Genomic DNA, 16081 nt, shown 5'->3' on the forward strand with positions numbered 1-16081 from the left:
TCCGTCACTCTGTCGTTCCCCTCCTCCGTCTCTGTCGTTCCCCTCCTCCGTCACTCTGTCGTTCCCCTCCTCCGTCTCTGTCGTTCCCCTCTTCCGTCACTCTGTCGTTCCCCTCTCAACGTCTCTGTCGTTCCCCTCTTCCGTCACTCTGTCGTTCCCCTCTCCGTCTCTGTCGTTCCCCTCTTCCGTCACTCTGTCGTTCCCCTCCTCCGTCTCTGTCGTTCCCCTCTCCGTCTCTCTGTCGTTCCCCTCTTCCGTCACTCTGTCGTTCCCCTCCTCCGTCACTCTGTCGTTCCCCTCCAACGTCTCTGTCGTTCCCCTCTTCCGTCTCTGTCGTTCCCCTCCAACGTCTCTGTCGTTCCCCTCCTCCGTCTCTGTCGTTCCCCTCCAACGTCTCTGTCGTTCCCCTCTTCCGTGTCTCTGTCGTTCCCCTCCAACGTCTCTGTCGTTCCCCTCTTCCGTCACTCTGTCGTTCCCCTCCAACGTCTCTGTCGTTCCCCTCTTCCGTCACTCTGTCGTTCCCCTCCAACGTCTCTGTCGTTCCCCTCTTCCGTCACTCTCCGTCGTTCTCCCGTCTCTGTCCCTCTTTCCCCTCCAACGTCTCTGTCGTTCCCCTCCTCCGTCACTCTGTCGTTCCCCTCCAACGTCTCTGTCGTTCCCCTCTTCCGTCTCTGTCGTTCCCCTCCTCCCTCTGTCGTTCCCCTCCAACGTCTCTGTCGTTCCCCTCTTCCCGTCTCTGTCGTTCCCCTCCTCCGTCTCTGTCGTTCCCCTCCCGTCTCTGTCGTTCCCCTCCTCCCGTCTCTGTCGTTCCCCTCCAACGTCTCTGTCGTTCCCCTCTTCCCTCTGTCGTTCCCCTCCTCCGTCACTCTGTCGTTCCCCTCCTCCGTCGTCTCTGTCGTTCCCCTCTTCCGTCTCTGTCGTTCCCCTCTTCCGTCACTCTGTCGTTCCCCTCTCTCTGTCGTTCTCTGTCACTCTGTTCCCCTCTTCCGTCACTCTGTCGTTCCCCTCTCCGTCACTCTGTCGTTCCCCTCCAACGTCTCTGTCGTTCCCCTCCTCCGTCACTCTGTCGTTCCCCCCTCTTCCGTCACTCTGTCGTTCCCCTCCAACGTCTCTGTCGTTCCCCTCTTCCGTGACTCTGTCGTTCCCCTCCAACGTCTCTGTCGTTCCCCTCTTCCGTCACTCTGTTTTCCGTCTCTCCTCCTCTGTCGTTCCCCTCCTCCGTCTCTGTCGTTCCCCTCTTCCGTCACTCTGTCGTTCCCCCTCCGTCACTCTGTCACTCTGTCGTTCCCCTCCTCCGTCTCTGTCGTTCCCCTCCAACGTCTCTGTCGTTCCCCTCCTCCGTCTCTGTCGTTCCCCTCCAACGTCTCTGTCGTTCCCCTCCTCCGTCACTCTGTCGTTCCCCTCCAACGTCTCTGTCGTTCCCCTCTTCCGTCACTCTGTCGTTCCCCTCCAACGTCTCTGTCGTTCCCCTCTTCCGTCACTCTGTCGTTCCCCTCCAACGTCTCTGTCGTTCCCCTCCTCCGTCACTCTGTCGTTCCCCTCCTCCGTCACTCTGTGTCGTTCCCCTCCAACGTCTCTGTCGTTCCCCTCTTCCGTCACTCTGTTCCCCTCCAACGTCTCTTCCCCTCCAACGTCTCTGTCGTTCCCCTCCAACGTCTCTGTCGTTCCCCTCCAACGTCTCTGTCGTTCCCCTCCTCCGTCACTCTGTCGTTCCCCTCTTCCGTCACTCTGTCGTTCCCCTCCAACGTCTCTGTCGTTCCCCTCTTCCGTCACTCTGTCGTTCCCCTCCTCCGTCACTCTGTCTTTCCCCTCTCCGTCTCTGTCGTTCCCCTCTTCCGTCACTCTGTCGTCCCCCTCTTCCGTCACTCTGTCGTTCCCCTCCTCCGTCACTCTGTCTTTCCCCTCCAACGTCTCTGTCGTTCCCCTCCTCCGTCACTCTGTCTTTCCCCTCCAACGTCTCTGTCGTTCCCCTCCTCCGTCACTCTGTCGTTCCCCTCTTCCGTCACTCTGTCGTTCCCCTCTAACGTCTCTGTCGTTCCCCTCTTCCGTGACTCTGTCGTTCCCCTCCCTCCTCCCCTCTTCCACACTCTGTCGTTCCCCTCCAACGTCTCTGTCGTTCCCCTCCTCCGTCACTCTGTCTTCCCCTCTTCCGTCACTCTGTCGTTCCCCTCCTCCGTCACTCTGTCGTTCCCCTCCTCCGTCTCTGTCGTTCCCCTCCTCCGTCACTCTGTCGTTCCCCTCCTCCGTCTCTGTCGTTCCCCTCCTCCGTCTCTGTCGTTCCCCTCCAACGTCTCTGTCGTTCCCCTCCTCCGTCACTCTGTCGTTCCCCTCCAACGTCTCTGTCTCGTTCCCCTCTTCCGTCACTCTGTCGTTCCCCTCCCCTCCTCTGTCGTTCCCCTCCTGTCTGTTCCCCTCTTCCATCACTCTGTCGTTCCCCTCCTCCGTCTCTGTCGTTCCCCTCTCCGTCACTCTGTCGTTCCCCTCTCCGTCACTCTGTCGTTCCCCTCCAACGTCTCTGTCGTTCCCCTCTTCCGTCACTCTGTCGTTCCCCTCCAACGTCTCTGTCGTTCCCCTCCTCCGTCACTCTGTCGTTCCCCTCTTCCGTCACTCTGTCGTTCCCCTCTCAACGTCACTCTGTTCCCCTCCTCCGTCTCTGTCGTTCCCCTCTTCCGTCGTCTCTGTCGTTCCCCTCCTCCGTCACTCTGTCGTTCCCCTCCTCCGTCACTCTGTCGTTCCCCTCTTCCGTCACTCTGTCGTTTCCCCTCCACGTCTCGTCTCTGTCGTCTTCCCCTCCTCCAACGTCTCTGTCGTTCCCCTCCAACGTCTCTGTCGTTCCCCTCCTCCGTCACTCTGTCGTTCCCCTCCAACGTCTCTGTCGTTCCCCTCCAACGTCTCTGTCGTTCCCCTCCAACGTCTCTGTCGTTCCCCTCCCGTCTCTGTCGTTCCCCTCCAACGTCTCTGTCGTTCCCCTCCTCCGTCACTCTGTCGTTCCCCTCTTCCGTCTCTGTCGTTCCCCTCCAACGTCTCTGTCGTTCCCCTCTTCCGTCACTCTGTCGTTCCCCTCTTCCGTCACTCTGTCGTTCCCCTCCTCCGTCACTCTGTCGTTCCCCTCCAACGTCTCTGTCGTTCCCCTCTTCCGTCACTCTGTCGTTCCCCTCCAACGTCTCTGTCGTTCCCCTCCAACGTCTCTGTCGTTCCCCTCCTGTCTCTGTCGTTCCCCTCCAACGTCTCTGTCGTTCCCCTCCTCCGTCACTCTGTCGTTCCCCTCTTCCGTCTCTGTCGTTCCCCTCCTCCGTCTCTGTCGTTCCCCTCCTCCGTCACTCTGTCGTTCCCCTCCTCCGTCTCTGTCGTTCCCCTCTTCCGTCACTCTGTCGTTCCCCTCTTCCGTCACTCTGTCGTTCCCCTCCTCCGTTCCCCTCTTCAACGTCTCTGTCGTTCCCCTCCTCCGTCTCTGTCGTTCCCCTCCTCCGTCACTCTGTCTTTCCCCTCCTCCGTCTCTGTCGTTCCCCTCCAACGTCTCTGTCGTTCCCCTCTTCCGTCACTCTGTCGTTCCCCTCCAACGTCTCTGTCGTTCCCCTCTTCCGTCACTCTGTCGTTCCCCTCCAACGTCTCTGTCGTTCCCCTCTTCCATCACTCTGTCGTTCCCCTCCAACGTCTCTGTCGTTCCCCTCCTCCGTCACTCTGTCTTCCCCTCTTCCGTCACTCTGTCGTTCCCCTCCTCCGTCACTCTGTCGTTCCCCTCCAACGTCTCTGTCGTTCCCCTCCTCCGTCACTCTGTCGTTCCCCTCCAACGTCTCTGTCGTTCCCCTCCTCCGTCTCTGTCGTTCCCCTCCAACGTCTCTGTCGTTTCCCCTCCTCCGTCTCTGTCGTTCCCCTCCAACGTCTCTGTCGTTCCCCTCTTCCGTCACTCTGTCGTTCCCCTCCAACGTCTCTGTCGTTCCCCTCTTCCATCGTCTCTGTCGTTCCCTCTTCCAACGTCTCTGTCGTTCCCCCCCTCTTCCGTCACTCTGTCGTTCCCCTCCTCCGTCTCTGTCGTTCCCCTCCAACGTCTCTGTCGTTCCCTCTTCCCCTGTCGTTTCCCCTCCAACGTCTCTGTCGTTCCCCTCCTCCGTCACTCTGTCGTTTCCCCTCTTCCGTCACTCTGTCGTCTCTTTTCCCCTCTCCAACGTCTCTGTCGTTCCCCCCTCTTCCGTCACTCTGTCGTTCCCCTCCTCCGTCACTCTGTCGTTCCCCCCCTCCTCCGTCACTCTGTCGTTCCCCTCTCCGTCACTCTGTCGTTCCCCTCCCGTCTCTGTCGTTCCCCCTCCAACGTCACTCTGTCGTTCCCCTCCAACGTCTCTGTCGTTCCCCTCCTTCCCTCCAACGTCTCTGTCGTTCCCCTCCTCCGTCTCTGTCGTTCCCCTCTTTCCCCTCTTCCGTCTCTGTCTGTCTTTCCCCCTCCAACGTCTCTGTCGTTCCCCTCCTCCGTCTCTGTCGTTCCCCTCCAACGTCTCTGTCGTTCCCCTCCTCCGTCTCTGTCGTTCCCCTCTTCCGTCACTCTGTCGTTCCCCTCCAACGTCTCTGTCGTTCCCCTCTTCCGTCACTCTGTCGTTCCCCTCTTCCGTCACTCTGTCGTTCCCCTCCTCCGTCACTCTGTCGTTCCCCTCCAACGTCTCTGTCGTTCCCCTCCTCCGTCACTCTGTCGTTCCCCTCCAACGTCTCTGTCGTTCCCCTCCTCCGTCTCTCTGTCGTTCCCCTCCAACGTCTCTGTCGTTCCCCTCCTCCGTCACTCTGTCGTTTCCCTCTCCAACGTCTCTGTCGTTTCCCCTCTTCCGTCTCTGTCGTTCCCCTCCAACCTCTGTTCCCCTCCTCCAACGTCTCTGTCGTTCCCCTCTTCCGTCACTCTGTCGTTCCCCTCCTCCGTCACTCTGTCGTTCCCCTCCAACGTCTCTGTCGTTCCCCTCCTCCGTCACTCTGTCGTTCCCCTCCAACGTCTCTGTCGTTCCCCTCCTCCGTCTCTGTCGTTCCCCTCCAACGTCTCTGTCGTTCCCCTCCTCCGTCACTCTGTCGTTCCCCTCCAACGTCTCTGTCGTTCCCCTCTTCCGTGACTCTGTCGTTCCCCTCCAACGTCTCTGTCGTTCCCCTCTTCCATCACTCTGTCGTTCCCCTCCAACGTCTCTGTCGTTCCCCTCTTCCGTCACTCTGTCGTTCCCCTCCTCCGTCACTCTGTCGTTCCCCTCCAACGTCTCTGTCGTTCCCCTCTTCCGTCACTCTGTCGTTCCCCTCCAACGTCTCTGTCGTTCCCCTCCTCCGTCTCTGTGTCTTCCCCTCTTCCGTCACTCTGTCGTTCCCCTCCAACGTCTCTGTCGTCCCCCTCCTCCGTCACTCTGTCGTTCCCCTCCTCCGTCACTCTGTCGTTCCCCTCCTCCGTCACTCTGTCGTTCCCCTCTTCCGTCACTCTGTCGTTCCCCTCCAACGTCTCTGTCGTTCCCCTCTTCCGTCACTCTGTCGTTCCCCTCCAACGTCTCTGTCGTTCCCCTCATCTGTCACTCTGTCGTTCCCCTCCAACGTCTCTGTCGTTCCCCTCCCGTCTCTGTCGTTCCCCTCCAACGTCTCTGTCGTTCCCCTCTTCCGTCACTCTGTCGTTCCCCTCCAACGTCTCTGTCGTTCCCCTCCTCCGTCTCTGTCGTTCCCCTCTTCCGTCACTCTGTCGTTCCCCTCCAACGTCTCTGTCGTTCCCCTCTTCCGTCACTCTGTCGTTCCCCTCCTCCGTCTCTGTCTTTCCCCTCCTCCGTCACTCTGTCGTTCCCCTCTTCCGTCACTCTGTCGTCCCCTCTTCCGTCACTCTGTCGTTCCCCTCCTCCGTCACTCTGTCTTTCCCCTCCAACGTCTCTGTCGTTCCCCTCTTCCGTCACTCTGTCGTTCCCCTCCAACGTCTCTGTCGTTCCCCTCCAACGTCTCTGTCGTTCCCCTCCTCCGTCTCTGTCTTTCCCCTCTTCCGTCTCTCCCCTCGTTCCCCTCTTCCGTCACTCTGTCGTTCCCCTCCAACGTCTCTGTCTTTCCCCTCCTCCGTCTCTGTCGTTCCCCTCCAACGTCTCTGTCGTTCCCCTCTTCCGTCACTCTGTCGTTCCCCTCCAACGTCTCTGTCGTTCCCCTCTTCCGTCACTCTGTCGTTCCCCTCCTCCGTCACTCTGTCGTTCCCCTCCAACGTCTCTGTCGTTCCCCTCTTCCGTCACTCTGTCGTTCCCCTCCAACGTCTCTGTCGTTCCCCTCCAACGTCTCTGTCGTTCCCCTCCAACGTCTCTGTCGTTCCCCTCCAACGTCTCTGTCGTTCCCCTCCAACGTCTCTGTCGTTCCCCTCTTCCGTCACTCTGTCGTTCCCCTCTTCCGTCACTCTGTCGTTCCCCTCCAACGTCTCTGTCGTTCCCCTCCTCCGTCACTCTGTCGTTCCCCTCCTCCGTCACTCTGTCTTTCCCCTCCTCCGTCACTCTGTCGTTCCCCTCTTCCAACGTCTCTGTCGTTCCCCCTCACTCTGTCGTTCCCCTCCAACGTCTCTGTCGTTCCCCTCTTCCGTCACTCTGTCGTTCCCCTCCAACGTCTCTGTCGTTCCCCTCTTCCGTCACTCTGTCGTTCCCCTCCAACGTCTCTGTCGTTCCCCTCTTCCGTCACTCTGTCGTTCCCCTCCAACGTCTCTGTCGTTCCCCTTCCGTCACTCTGTCGTTCCCCTCCAACGTCTCTGTCGTTCCCCTCCAACGTCTCTGTCTTTCCCCTCCTCCGTCTCTGTCGTTCCCCTCCAACGTCTCTGTCGTTCCCCTCTTCCGTCACTCTGTCGTTCCCCTCCAACGTCTCTGTCGTTCCCCTCTTCCGTCACTCTGTCGTTCCCCTCCTCCGTCACTCTGTCGTTCCCCTCCAACGTCTCTGTCGTTCCCCTCTTCCGTCACTCTGTCGTTCCCCTCCAACGTCTCTGTCGTTCCCCTCCTCCGTCTCTGTCGTTTCCCCTCTTCCGTCGTCTCTGTCGTTCCCCTCCAACGTCTCTGTCGTTCCCCTCCTCCGTCACTCTGTCGTTCCCCTCTTCCGTCACTCTGTCGTTCCCCTCCAACGTCTCTGTCGTTCCCCTCTTCCGTCACTCTGTCGTTCCCCTCCTCCGTCACTCTGTCTTTCCCCTCCTCCGTCACTCTGTCGTTCCCCTCTTCCGTCACTCTGTCGTTCCCCTCCAACGTCTCTGTCGTTCCCCTCTTCCGTCACTCTGTCGTTCCCCTCTAACGTCTCTGTCGTTCCCCTCTTCCGTCACTCTGTCGTTCCCCTCCAACATCTCTGTCGTTCCCCTCCAACGTCTCTGTCATTCCCCTCCTCCGTCTCTGTCTTTCCCCTCCTCCGTCTCTGTCGTTCCCCTTCAACGTCTCTGTCGTTCCCCTCCAACGTCTCTGTCTTTCCCCTCCTCCGTCTCTGTCGTTCCCCTTCAACGTCTCTGTCGTTCCCCTCCAACGTCTCTGTCTTTCCCCTCCTCCGTCTCTGTCGTTCCCCTCCAACGTCTCTGTCGTTCCCCTCTTTCGTCTCTGTCGTTCCCCTCCTCCGTCACTCTGTTGTTCCCCTCCAACGTCTCTGTCGTTCCCCTCCTCCGTCTCTGTCATTCCCCTCTTCCGTCACTCTGTCATTCCCCTCCTCCGTCACTCTGTCGTTCCCCTCTTCCGTCTCTGTCGTTCCCCTCCTCCGTCTCTGTCGTTCCCCTCCTCCGTCACTCTGTCGTTCCCCTCCTCCGTCTCTGTCGTTCCCCTCCAACGTCTCTGTCGTTCCCCTCCAACGTCTCTGTCATTCCCCTCTTCCGTCACTCTGTCGTTCCCCTCCAACGTCTCTGTCGTTCCCCTCTTCCGTCACTCTGTCGTTCCCCTCCAACGTCTCTGTCGTTCCCCTCTTCCGTCTCTGTCGTTCCACTCCTCCGTCTCTGTCGTTCCCCTCTTCCGTCTCTGTCGTTCCCCTCCTCCGTCACTCTGTCGTTCCCCTCCTCTGTCACTGTTGTTCCCCTCCTCCGTCACTCTGTCGTTCCCCTCCTCCGTCTCTGTCGTTCCCCTCCTCCGTCTCTGTCGTTCCCGTCCTCTGTCACTGTCATTGGGGCGGCAGGGTAGCCTAGTGGTTAGAGCGGTGGACTAGTAACCGGAAGGTTGCAGGTTTAAATCCCCGAGCTGCCCCTGAACAGGCAGTTAACCAACCCACTGTTCCTAGGCCGTCATTGAAAATAAGAAAATAAGAATTTGTTCTTAACTGACTTGCCTAGTTAAATAACGGTAAAATAAACTGTTGTTCCCCTCCTCTGTCACTCTGTCGTTCCCCTCCTTTGTCACTCTGTTGTTCCCCTCGTAATGAAATATTAAGGGAGGTTTGATAGTCTGACACCCTTCCCCAGATCATTGCTATCAATGAGAGCGTGTTCTCTTCATCAACTCAAATAACATAATTCAACTGTTACTGAAGTCCTTTCCCCAAGAGACGTTGAGACTTTTGTGCTCTGCCAGTGGGAGTAGACTACAGTGAGGTTATGTCCAAGCCAGGTAGAGCGAACAGCAAACCCAGCAGAAAACTAACAGGGTTCATTATCTGTTTTTGTGTGTGTGTATGACGTGTGTGTGTATGGTTGTATGACATGTGTGTGTATATGTGTGTGTGGGGGCGGGGGTGTATGACGTGTGTATGCTGTGTGTTTGTGACGTGTGCGTGTGCTTTATTGCCCCTGAGAAAGATTAAGTATATCATGAAGAATTCAGGGAGCACTCCGACAGGGCTGGTGGCAATGTGTGTGTGCATTTCTAGTTATCTGTGTGTGCCCCTCAGAGACAGATGAAGAGCTCTGAGGAGCCTCGGACCACGGTCGAGGGCTTGATGTGGAGCTCTATAATACACTAATGATGCCAATATGGCAATGGAGAAGCCATTGGGTTGGTTAACTAAAGAGACTTAATTAACAGCCATTGGGTTGGTTAACTAAAGAGACTTAACAACCAGTGGGTTGGTTAACTAAAGAGACTTAACAGCCAGTGGGTTGGTTAACTAAAGAGACTTAACAGCCATTGGGTTGGTTAACTAAAGAGACTTAACAGCCATTGGGTTGGTTAACTAAAGAGACTTAATTAACAGCCATTGGGTTGGTTAACTAAAGAGACTTAACAGCCAGTGGGTTGGTTAACTAAAGAGACTTAACAGCCAGTGGGTTGGTTAACTAAAGAGACTTAACAGCCATTGGGTTGGTTAACTAAAGAGACTTAACAGCCATTGGGTTGGTTAACTAAAGAGACTTAACAGCCAGTGGGTTGACTAAAGATACTTAACAGCCATTGGGTTGGTTAACTAAAGAGACTTAACAGCCATTGGGTTGGTTAACTAAAGAGACTTAACAGCCAGTGGGTTAACTAAAGAGACTTAACAGCCATTGGGTTGGTTAACTAAAGAGACTTAACAGCCATTGGGTTGGTTAACTAAAGAGACTTAAAACCACTTAAGCTTATGGCTTACTTTTTCGAACATTCTGTTAAAAATCGCGCAACATTTCAGCGCCCTGCTACTCATGCCAGGAATATAGTATATGCATATGATTAGTATGTGTGGATAGAAAACACTCAGACGTTTATAAAACTGGTTAAATCACGGCTGTGACTATAACAGAACGTGTGTTTCATCGAAAAGTGCAGGAAAATCTGATCACTGAAAATGGAAAAATATATCCATGCGCCACTTCAACCGATTGATAAAGGTGAACCACAATAAATGGGGCCGAGGTTGCAATACCTACAGCTTCCACACGATGTCAACAGTCTTGTCATTTGCCTAGTCTTTGTTTCTTGGTCAAACGAAGAAGAGACAGCCCATTTCTTCAGGTCTCCGACCGGATATTTTGGTTGAGATTTACCCGGACATTATTTCCAGACGTACAGCTATAGAATATGCATCGCATCGTGATCAATTTGATCGCTTATTAACGTTTACTAATACCTAAAGTTGCATTACAAAAGTATTTCGAAGTGTTTTGTGAAAGTTTATCGTCGACTTTTTTAATTTAAAAAAATGACGTCGCGTTATAAAACAATGTTTTTTTCCTTGATTACAGTCTTCATAGATTGATATCTAGGCTATATATGGACCGATTTAAACGAAAAAAAGACCCAATAGTGATGTTTATGGGACATCTAGGAGTGCCAACAAAGAAGATGATCAAAGTTAATGAATGTTTTATATTTTGTGCGTTTTGTGTAGCGCCGACTATGCTAATTATTTTGTTTATGTCCCCTGCGGGTCTTTTGGGGTGTTACATGCTATCAGATAATAGCTTCTCATGCTTTCGCCGAAAAGCATTTTAAAAATCTGACTTGTTGCCTGGATTCACAACGAGTGTACCTTTAATTCACTACCCTGCATGTGTATTTTAATGAACGTTTGAGTTTTCACTAGTACTATTAGCATTTAGCGTAGCGCATTTGCATTTCCAGATGTCTAGATGGGACGCCTGCGTGTCAGGTAGGAGCAAGAGGTTTTTAACAGCCAGTGGGTTAACTAAAGAGACTTAACCGCCAGTGGGTTAACTAAAGAGACTTAACAGCCAGTGGGTTGGTTAACTAAAGAGACTTAACAGCCATTGGGTTGGTTAACTAAAGAGACTTAACAGCCAGTGGGTTGGTTAACTAAAGAGACTTAACAGCCAGTGGGTTGGTTAACTAAAGAGACTTAACAGCCAGTGGGTTGGTTAACTAAAGAGACTTAACAGCCAGTGGGTTGACTAAAGAGACTTAACAGCCATTGGGTTGGTTAACTAAAGAGACTTAACAGCCATTGGGTTGGTTAACTAAAGAGACTTAACAGCCATTGGGTTGGTTAACTAAAGAGACTTAACAGCCATTGGGTTGGTTAACTAAAGAGACTTAACAGCCATTGTTGGTTAACTAAAGGTTAACTAAAGAGACTTAACAGCCAGTGGGTTAACTAAAGCTTAACAGCCAGTGGGTTGGTTAACTAAAGAGACTTAACAGCCATTGGGTTGGTTAACTAGACTTAACAGCCAGTGGGTTAACTAAAGATACTTAACAGCCAGTGGGTTGGTTAACTAAAGAGACTTAACAGCCAGTGGGTTAACTAAAGAGACTTAACAGCCATTGGGTTGGTTAACTAAAGATACTTAACAGCCAGTGGGTTGGTTAACTAAAGAGACTTAACAGCCAGTGGGTTAACTAAAGAGACTTAACAGCCAGTGGGTTGGTTAACTAAAGAGACTTAACAGCCAGTGGGTTGGTTAACTAAAGAGACTTAACAGCCAGTGGGTTGACTAAAGATACTTAACAGCCAGTGGGTTGGTTAACTAAAGAGACTTAACAGCCATTGGGTTGGTTAACTAAAGAGACTTAACAGCCAGTGGGTTAACTAAAGATACTTAACAGCCAGTGGGTTGGTTAACTAAAGAGACTTAACAGCCAGTGGGTTAACTAAAGAGACTTAACAGCCAGTGGGTTGGTTAACTAAAGAGACTTAACAGCCAGTGGGTTAACTAAAGAGACTTAACAGCCAGTGGGTTAACTAAAGAGACTTAACAGCCATTGGGTTGGTTAACTAAAGAGACTTAACAGCCCTCTGTCACTGCTGACTCTATGTGGGTCTGAGCTGAGTTGGGAGGCCGTGACACACACACACACGCACACACGCACACACGCACACACACACACACACACACACACACACACACACACACACACACACACACACACACACACACACACACACACACACAGAGGCCTGCTTGTATCTGTGGTAATGAGATCAGGCAGGGGGGAGAGCTCATGCCCACTAGATGTATGCGATCGTGGGGAGTGATTTAGAGGTTTCCCTCCTCCTACAACACCCATGGGGTGGAAAGATGGATGGTTCGATTCTGTGTATCCCACCAACTTTTCATTTATCTGGTGGAGCATAGCAGTTTTTCCGTTCAGTTTTTCGATTTCGGTTTGGCAGTGCACAAATGTTGCAAACCTTCAAGGTTGGCAACAGCAGAAAAGCCCCCTGAAAGACTTGATAGAATTCTTTCAGTCCAGCAGGATGGGGGAATTGGGGCAACGGGTCTAGGTTGGAGGGCCCTTCCTTTCCTGCTGAAGTCATCATGATAGTGAAGTCAGTGGGTTCAGTGCATTTGCTGTTCTGCACCAATAGACAGCTCAGCTCAGCACAGAGCACGACTGTATCTATCTTCTCCCAGTCCTGTCACAGGGGTGGTTGTCTGCTTGCAACTCAGTCAGTCCCACCGTATGCTCTGTCAGGCCTCTTAGAATGTCTCCTATTCAGCCCATACAATCAGAATGGACGGAATGGACACCCCCATTCACAGACACATTCTAGAGCCTCCTTGAGGTCTTTTCTACGCCTAAGACAACTCTGCGTGTGAAATAAATAAAGGATAGCTGAAAGGAGAGAATGGCGTTAACTACATCCGATGGTTCCTCTGCAACAATAGGTGAGGCTGGTTGGTATACAGCTGGTGCATTCAGGTCCATAGTGTACTGTTGTAAATCCTTGAATCAAAGGCCTGAATGGGCCGTCTATAGCAAGGAGAGTTGTATGGTTTCCACGGTGATGCCCATAGGCAGGCCCCTACTCTTCTACTCTGTATGCTAGCTGTGACTGCAGTGGCTGTTGGGTCGTGGCCAATCCCACACCCTTTACTGCAGCTCTGTAACTCGGCATAATAATAATAATATCATACAGCAGATGTGGCCTCATCATGACCCAACAAACCGCTTTAAAATGTTTGTGTGGCCCACCCGGTGAGCATAACCAATGTGTCTAACTGGGACCCAAACTGAAGACGTGACCCAAAATTAATCTGCAATGGTGCACAAGTGGGTCCTGAACCCACCACTAGGGACATTCTGTTTTAGTGTTCAGCACAGTTGGTTGTCACCAATACTATTCACCTTCTGCCTAGGGGTCCACAGACCACCTGGGCACTACTACATAAAGGGACAGGAAGGATCGTTTTTTAATGACAGTTAAATGTGGAATGTGTTAACTGTCATACAACACTTTACTATCCATGACGAAATATCTTTGTATCTTTACCCGCTCAATGGCAGGTCCACTCTGAATGGTTTAGCGAGCTAAACAACCAATGCAGTCAGCTCAGAGCAGCAGAGATTCCTTGGAGATGACTGGCGTTACCCTGGTAAATGCTAAACAGTCTGAACGTCTCCTGGATGCCACTCCTTAGCACAAATCACTTGATCTTTACGTAATTTGTCTCTACACCCTTTGAATGCCAGACTGATTGTATTGTACAGTAGGTGATATACTGTATGTCAGGAATGGGATACAGATGGATTGAATTCAGGCTGATTGTATTGTACAGTAGGTGATATACTGTATGTCAGGAATGGGATACAGATGGATTGAATTCAGGCTGATTGTATTGTACAGTAGGTGATATACTGTATGTCAGGAATGGGATACAGATGGATTGAATTCAGGCTGATTGTATTGTACAGTAGGTGATATACTGTATGTCAGGAATGGGATATAGATGGATTGAATTCAGGGCTGATGGAATAATACATTACTGTCAATTTGCACATAAATACTCTTTGCATTGTAAAAATCTTCCTATACCCCAAAGATACCAAACTCACATTACATTTGTTGAATACTCCATTCCCCTGAGATATTTCTGTGTTGTCTTCTGTATAGACTCTGAGCTGAGAGGGTTTGGGCTCCCCACCAGGCTCTCTGCCCACCAGGCTCTGTCCCCACCAGGCTCTCTCCCCACCAGGCTCTCTCCCCACCAGGCTCTCTGCCCACCAGGCTCTGTCCCCACCAGGCTCTCTCCCCACCAGGCTCTCTCCCCACCAGGCTCTCTGCCCACCAGGCTCTCTCCCCACCAGGCTCTCTCCCCACCAGGCTCTCTGCCCACCAGGCTCTCTCCCCACCAGGCTCTCTCCCCACCAGGCTCTCCCCACCAGGCTCTCCCCACCAGGCTCTCCAGGCTCTCTCCCCACCAGGCTCTCTGCCCCCAGGCTCTCTGCCCACCAGGCTCTCTCCCCACCAGGCTCTCTCCCCACCAGGCTCTCTCCCCCCAGGCTCTCTCCCCACCAGGCTCTCTCCCCACCAGGCTCTCTGTCCAGGCTCCCAGGCTCTGTCCCCACCAGGCTCACCAGGCTCCCCACCAGGCTCTCTCCCCACCAGGCTCCCACCAGGCTCTCTCCCCACCAGGCTCTGGCTCTCCCCACCAGGCTCTGTCCCCACCAGGCTCTGTCCCCACCAGGCTCTCTGCTCACCAGGCTCTGTCCCCACCAGGCTCTCCCCACCAGGCTCTGCCTCCCACCAGGCTCCTCCCCACCAGGCTCTCTCCCCACCAGGCCTCTCTGTCCCCACCAGGCTCTCTCCCCACCAGGGCTCTCTGCCCACCAGGCTCTCTCCCCACCAGGCTCCCCACCAGGCTCTCCCCACCAGGCTCTGCTCTCTCCCCCCACCAGGCTCTCTCCCCACCAGGCTCTCTCCCCTACCAGGCTCTCTGCCCACCTCTCTCCCCACCAGGCTCTCTGCTCCAGGCTCTCTCCCCACCAGGCTCTCCCCACCAGGTCCCCACCAGGCTCTCTCCCCACCAGGCTCTCCCCACCAGGCTCTCTGCCCACCAGGCTCTCTCCCCACCAGGCTCTCTGCCCACCAGGCTCTCTCCCCACCAGGCTCTGCCCTGCCCACCAGGCTCTGCCCACCAGGCTCTCTCCCCACCAGGCTCTCTGTCCCCACCAGGCTCTCTCCCCACCAGGCTCTCTCCCCCCACCAGGCTCTCTCTCCCACCAGGCTCTCTCCCCACCAGGCTCTCTCTGCCCACCAGGCTCTGTCTCTGTCCCCACCAGGCTCTCTGCCCAGGCTCTGTCCCCACCAGGCTCTCTCCCCACCAGGCTCTCTCCCCACCAGGCTCTGTCCCCACCAGGCTCTCTGCCCACCAGGCTCTCTCCCCACCAGCCTCTCTCCCCACCAGGCTCTGTCCCCATCAGGCTCTGTCCCCACCAGGCTCTCTGCCCACCAGGCTCTGTCCCCACCAGGCTCTCTCCCCACCAGGCTCTCTGCCCATCAGGCTCTCTCCCCACCAGGCTCTCTCCCCACCAGGCTCTCTGCCCACCAGGCTCTCTCCCTACCAGGCTCTCTCCCCAACAGGCTCTCTCCCTACCAGGCTCTCTCCCCACCAGGCTCTCGCCCCACCAGGCTCTCTGCCCACCAGACTCTCTCCCCATCAGGCTCTCTGCCCGGCTCTCTTTCTGCCAGGGGCTCATTACTCATGTGGGTCAGGATTTCCAACATGGCAGAGAGGTCGAAGGTCACCATGTCTACTCACAGTGAAAGCGATCTAGCAGCTCAATAGGGAGCGCTACAAAGACACCCTGCATAATAGAGTCAAAGAATATAGAATAAAGAAGAGTTGGATCGCTCTGTAGCTTTTGGTACAAATACAGCAAAGGAGACATGAATATCACACAGAACACACCCACAGTGTATGTGCACATAGACATGCACACTCACGTACGCATATGAACGTGCACATGCATTGACCTACAGAATGTTCCTACCTGGGGAGAGCTGGAAGAGAGAGAGAGAGAGAGAGAGAGAGAGAGAGAGAGAGAGATTGACAGACAGATACTACGATAACTATGCACTTTGAATCTTAATGATCTTTCTCTCTCTCTCTCTCCCTCTCTCTCTCTCTCTCTCTCTCTCTCTCTCTCTCTCTCTCTCTTTGTCTCTCTCTCTGTCTCTCTTCCCCCTCTCTCTCTTTCCCTCTCTCTGTCCCCCCTCTCTCTCTCTGTCTCTCTCCCCCTCTCTCTCTCGCTCTCTTTCCCTCTCTCTCTGTCTCTCTCCCCCCCTCTCTCTCTCGCTCGCTCTCTTTCCCTCTCTCTCTGTCTCCCCCCTCTCTCTCCCCTCTCTCTCTCTCTTTCTTTGTCTCTGCAGGTCAAGGATGGCGGTGGCTGTGTGTGTAGCTGGTCTGCAGGCTGTCCTGTCTCTGCTCCTGCTTGGTGAGCCATCTTATTTACTAACCTGTCAGTCTGGGACAACATGAGGTACTGCTGGAAATCACAGGCACATT

The 16081-nt window shown here is 54.2% G+C and overlaps 1 protein-coding gene across 1 annotated transcript in view; it reads left to right on the plus strand.

Moving 5' to 3' along the window:
• Positions 1-16081, plus strand: part of LOC115114029 (neurocan core protein-like) — a 138533-nt gene that overhangs the window by 22849 nt on the left and 99603 nt on the right. Inside the window, exon 3 of the mRNA XM_065013666.1 lies at positions 15946-16010. Coding sequence (XP_064869738.1) covers positions 15953-16010 — 58 coding nt within the window. The 5' untranslated portion in view covers positions 15946-15952. The remainder of the gene's footprint in view (positions 1-15945; positions 16011-16081) is intronic.

The sequence above is a fragment of the Oncorhynchus nerka genome, linkage group LG9b (assembly GCF_034236695.1).
Source record: "Oncorhynchus nerka isolate Pitt River linkage group LG9b, Oner_Uvic_2.0, whole genome shotgun sequence".
NCBI lineage: Eukaryota > Metazoa > Chordata > Actinopteri > Salmoniformes > Salmonidae > Oncorhynchus > Oncorhynchus nerka.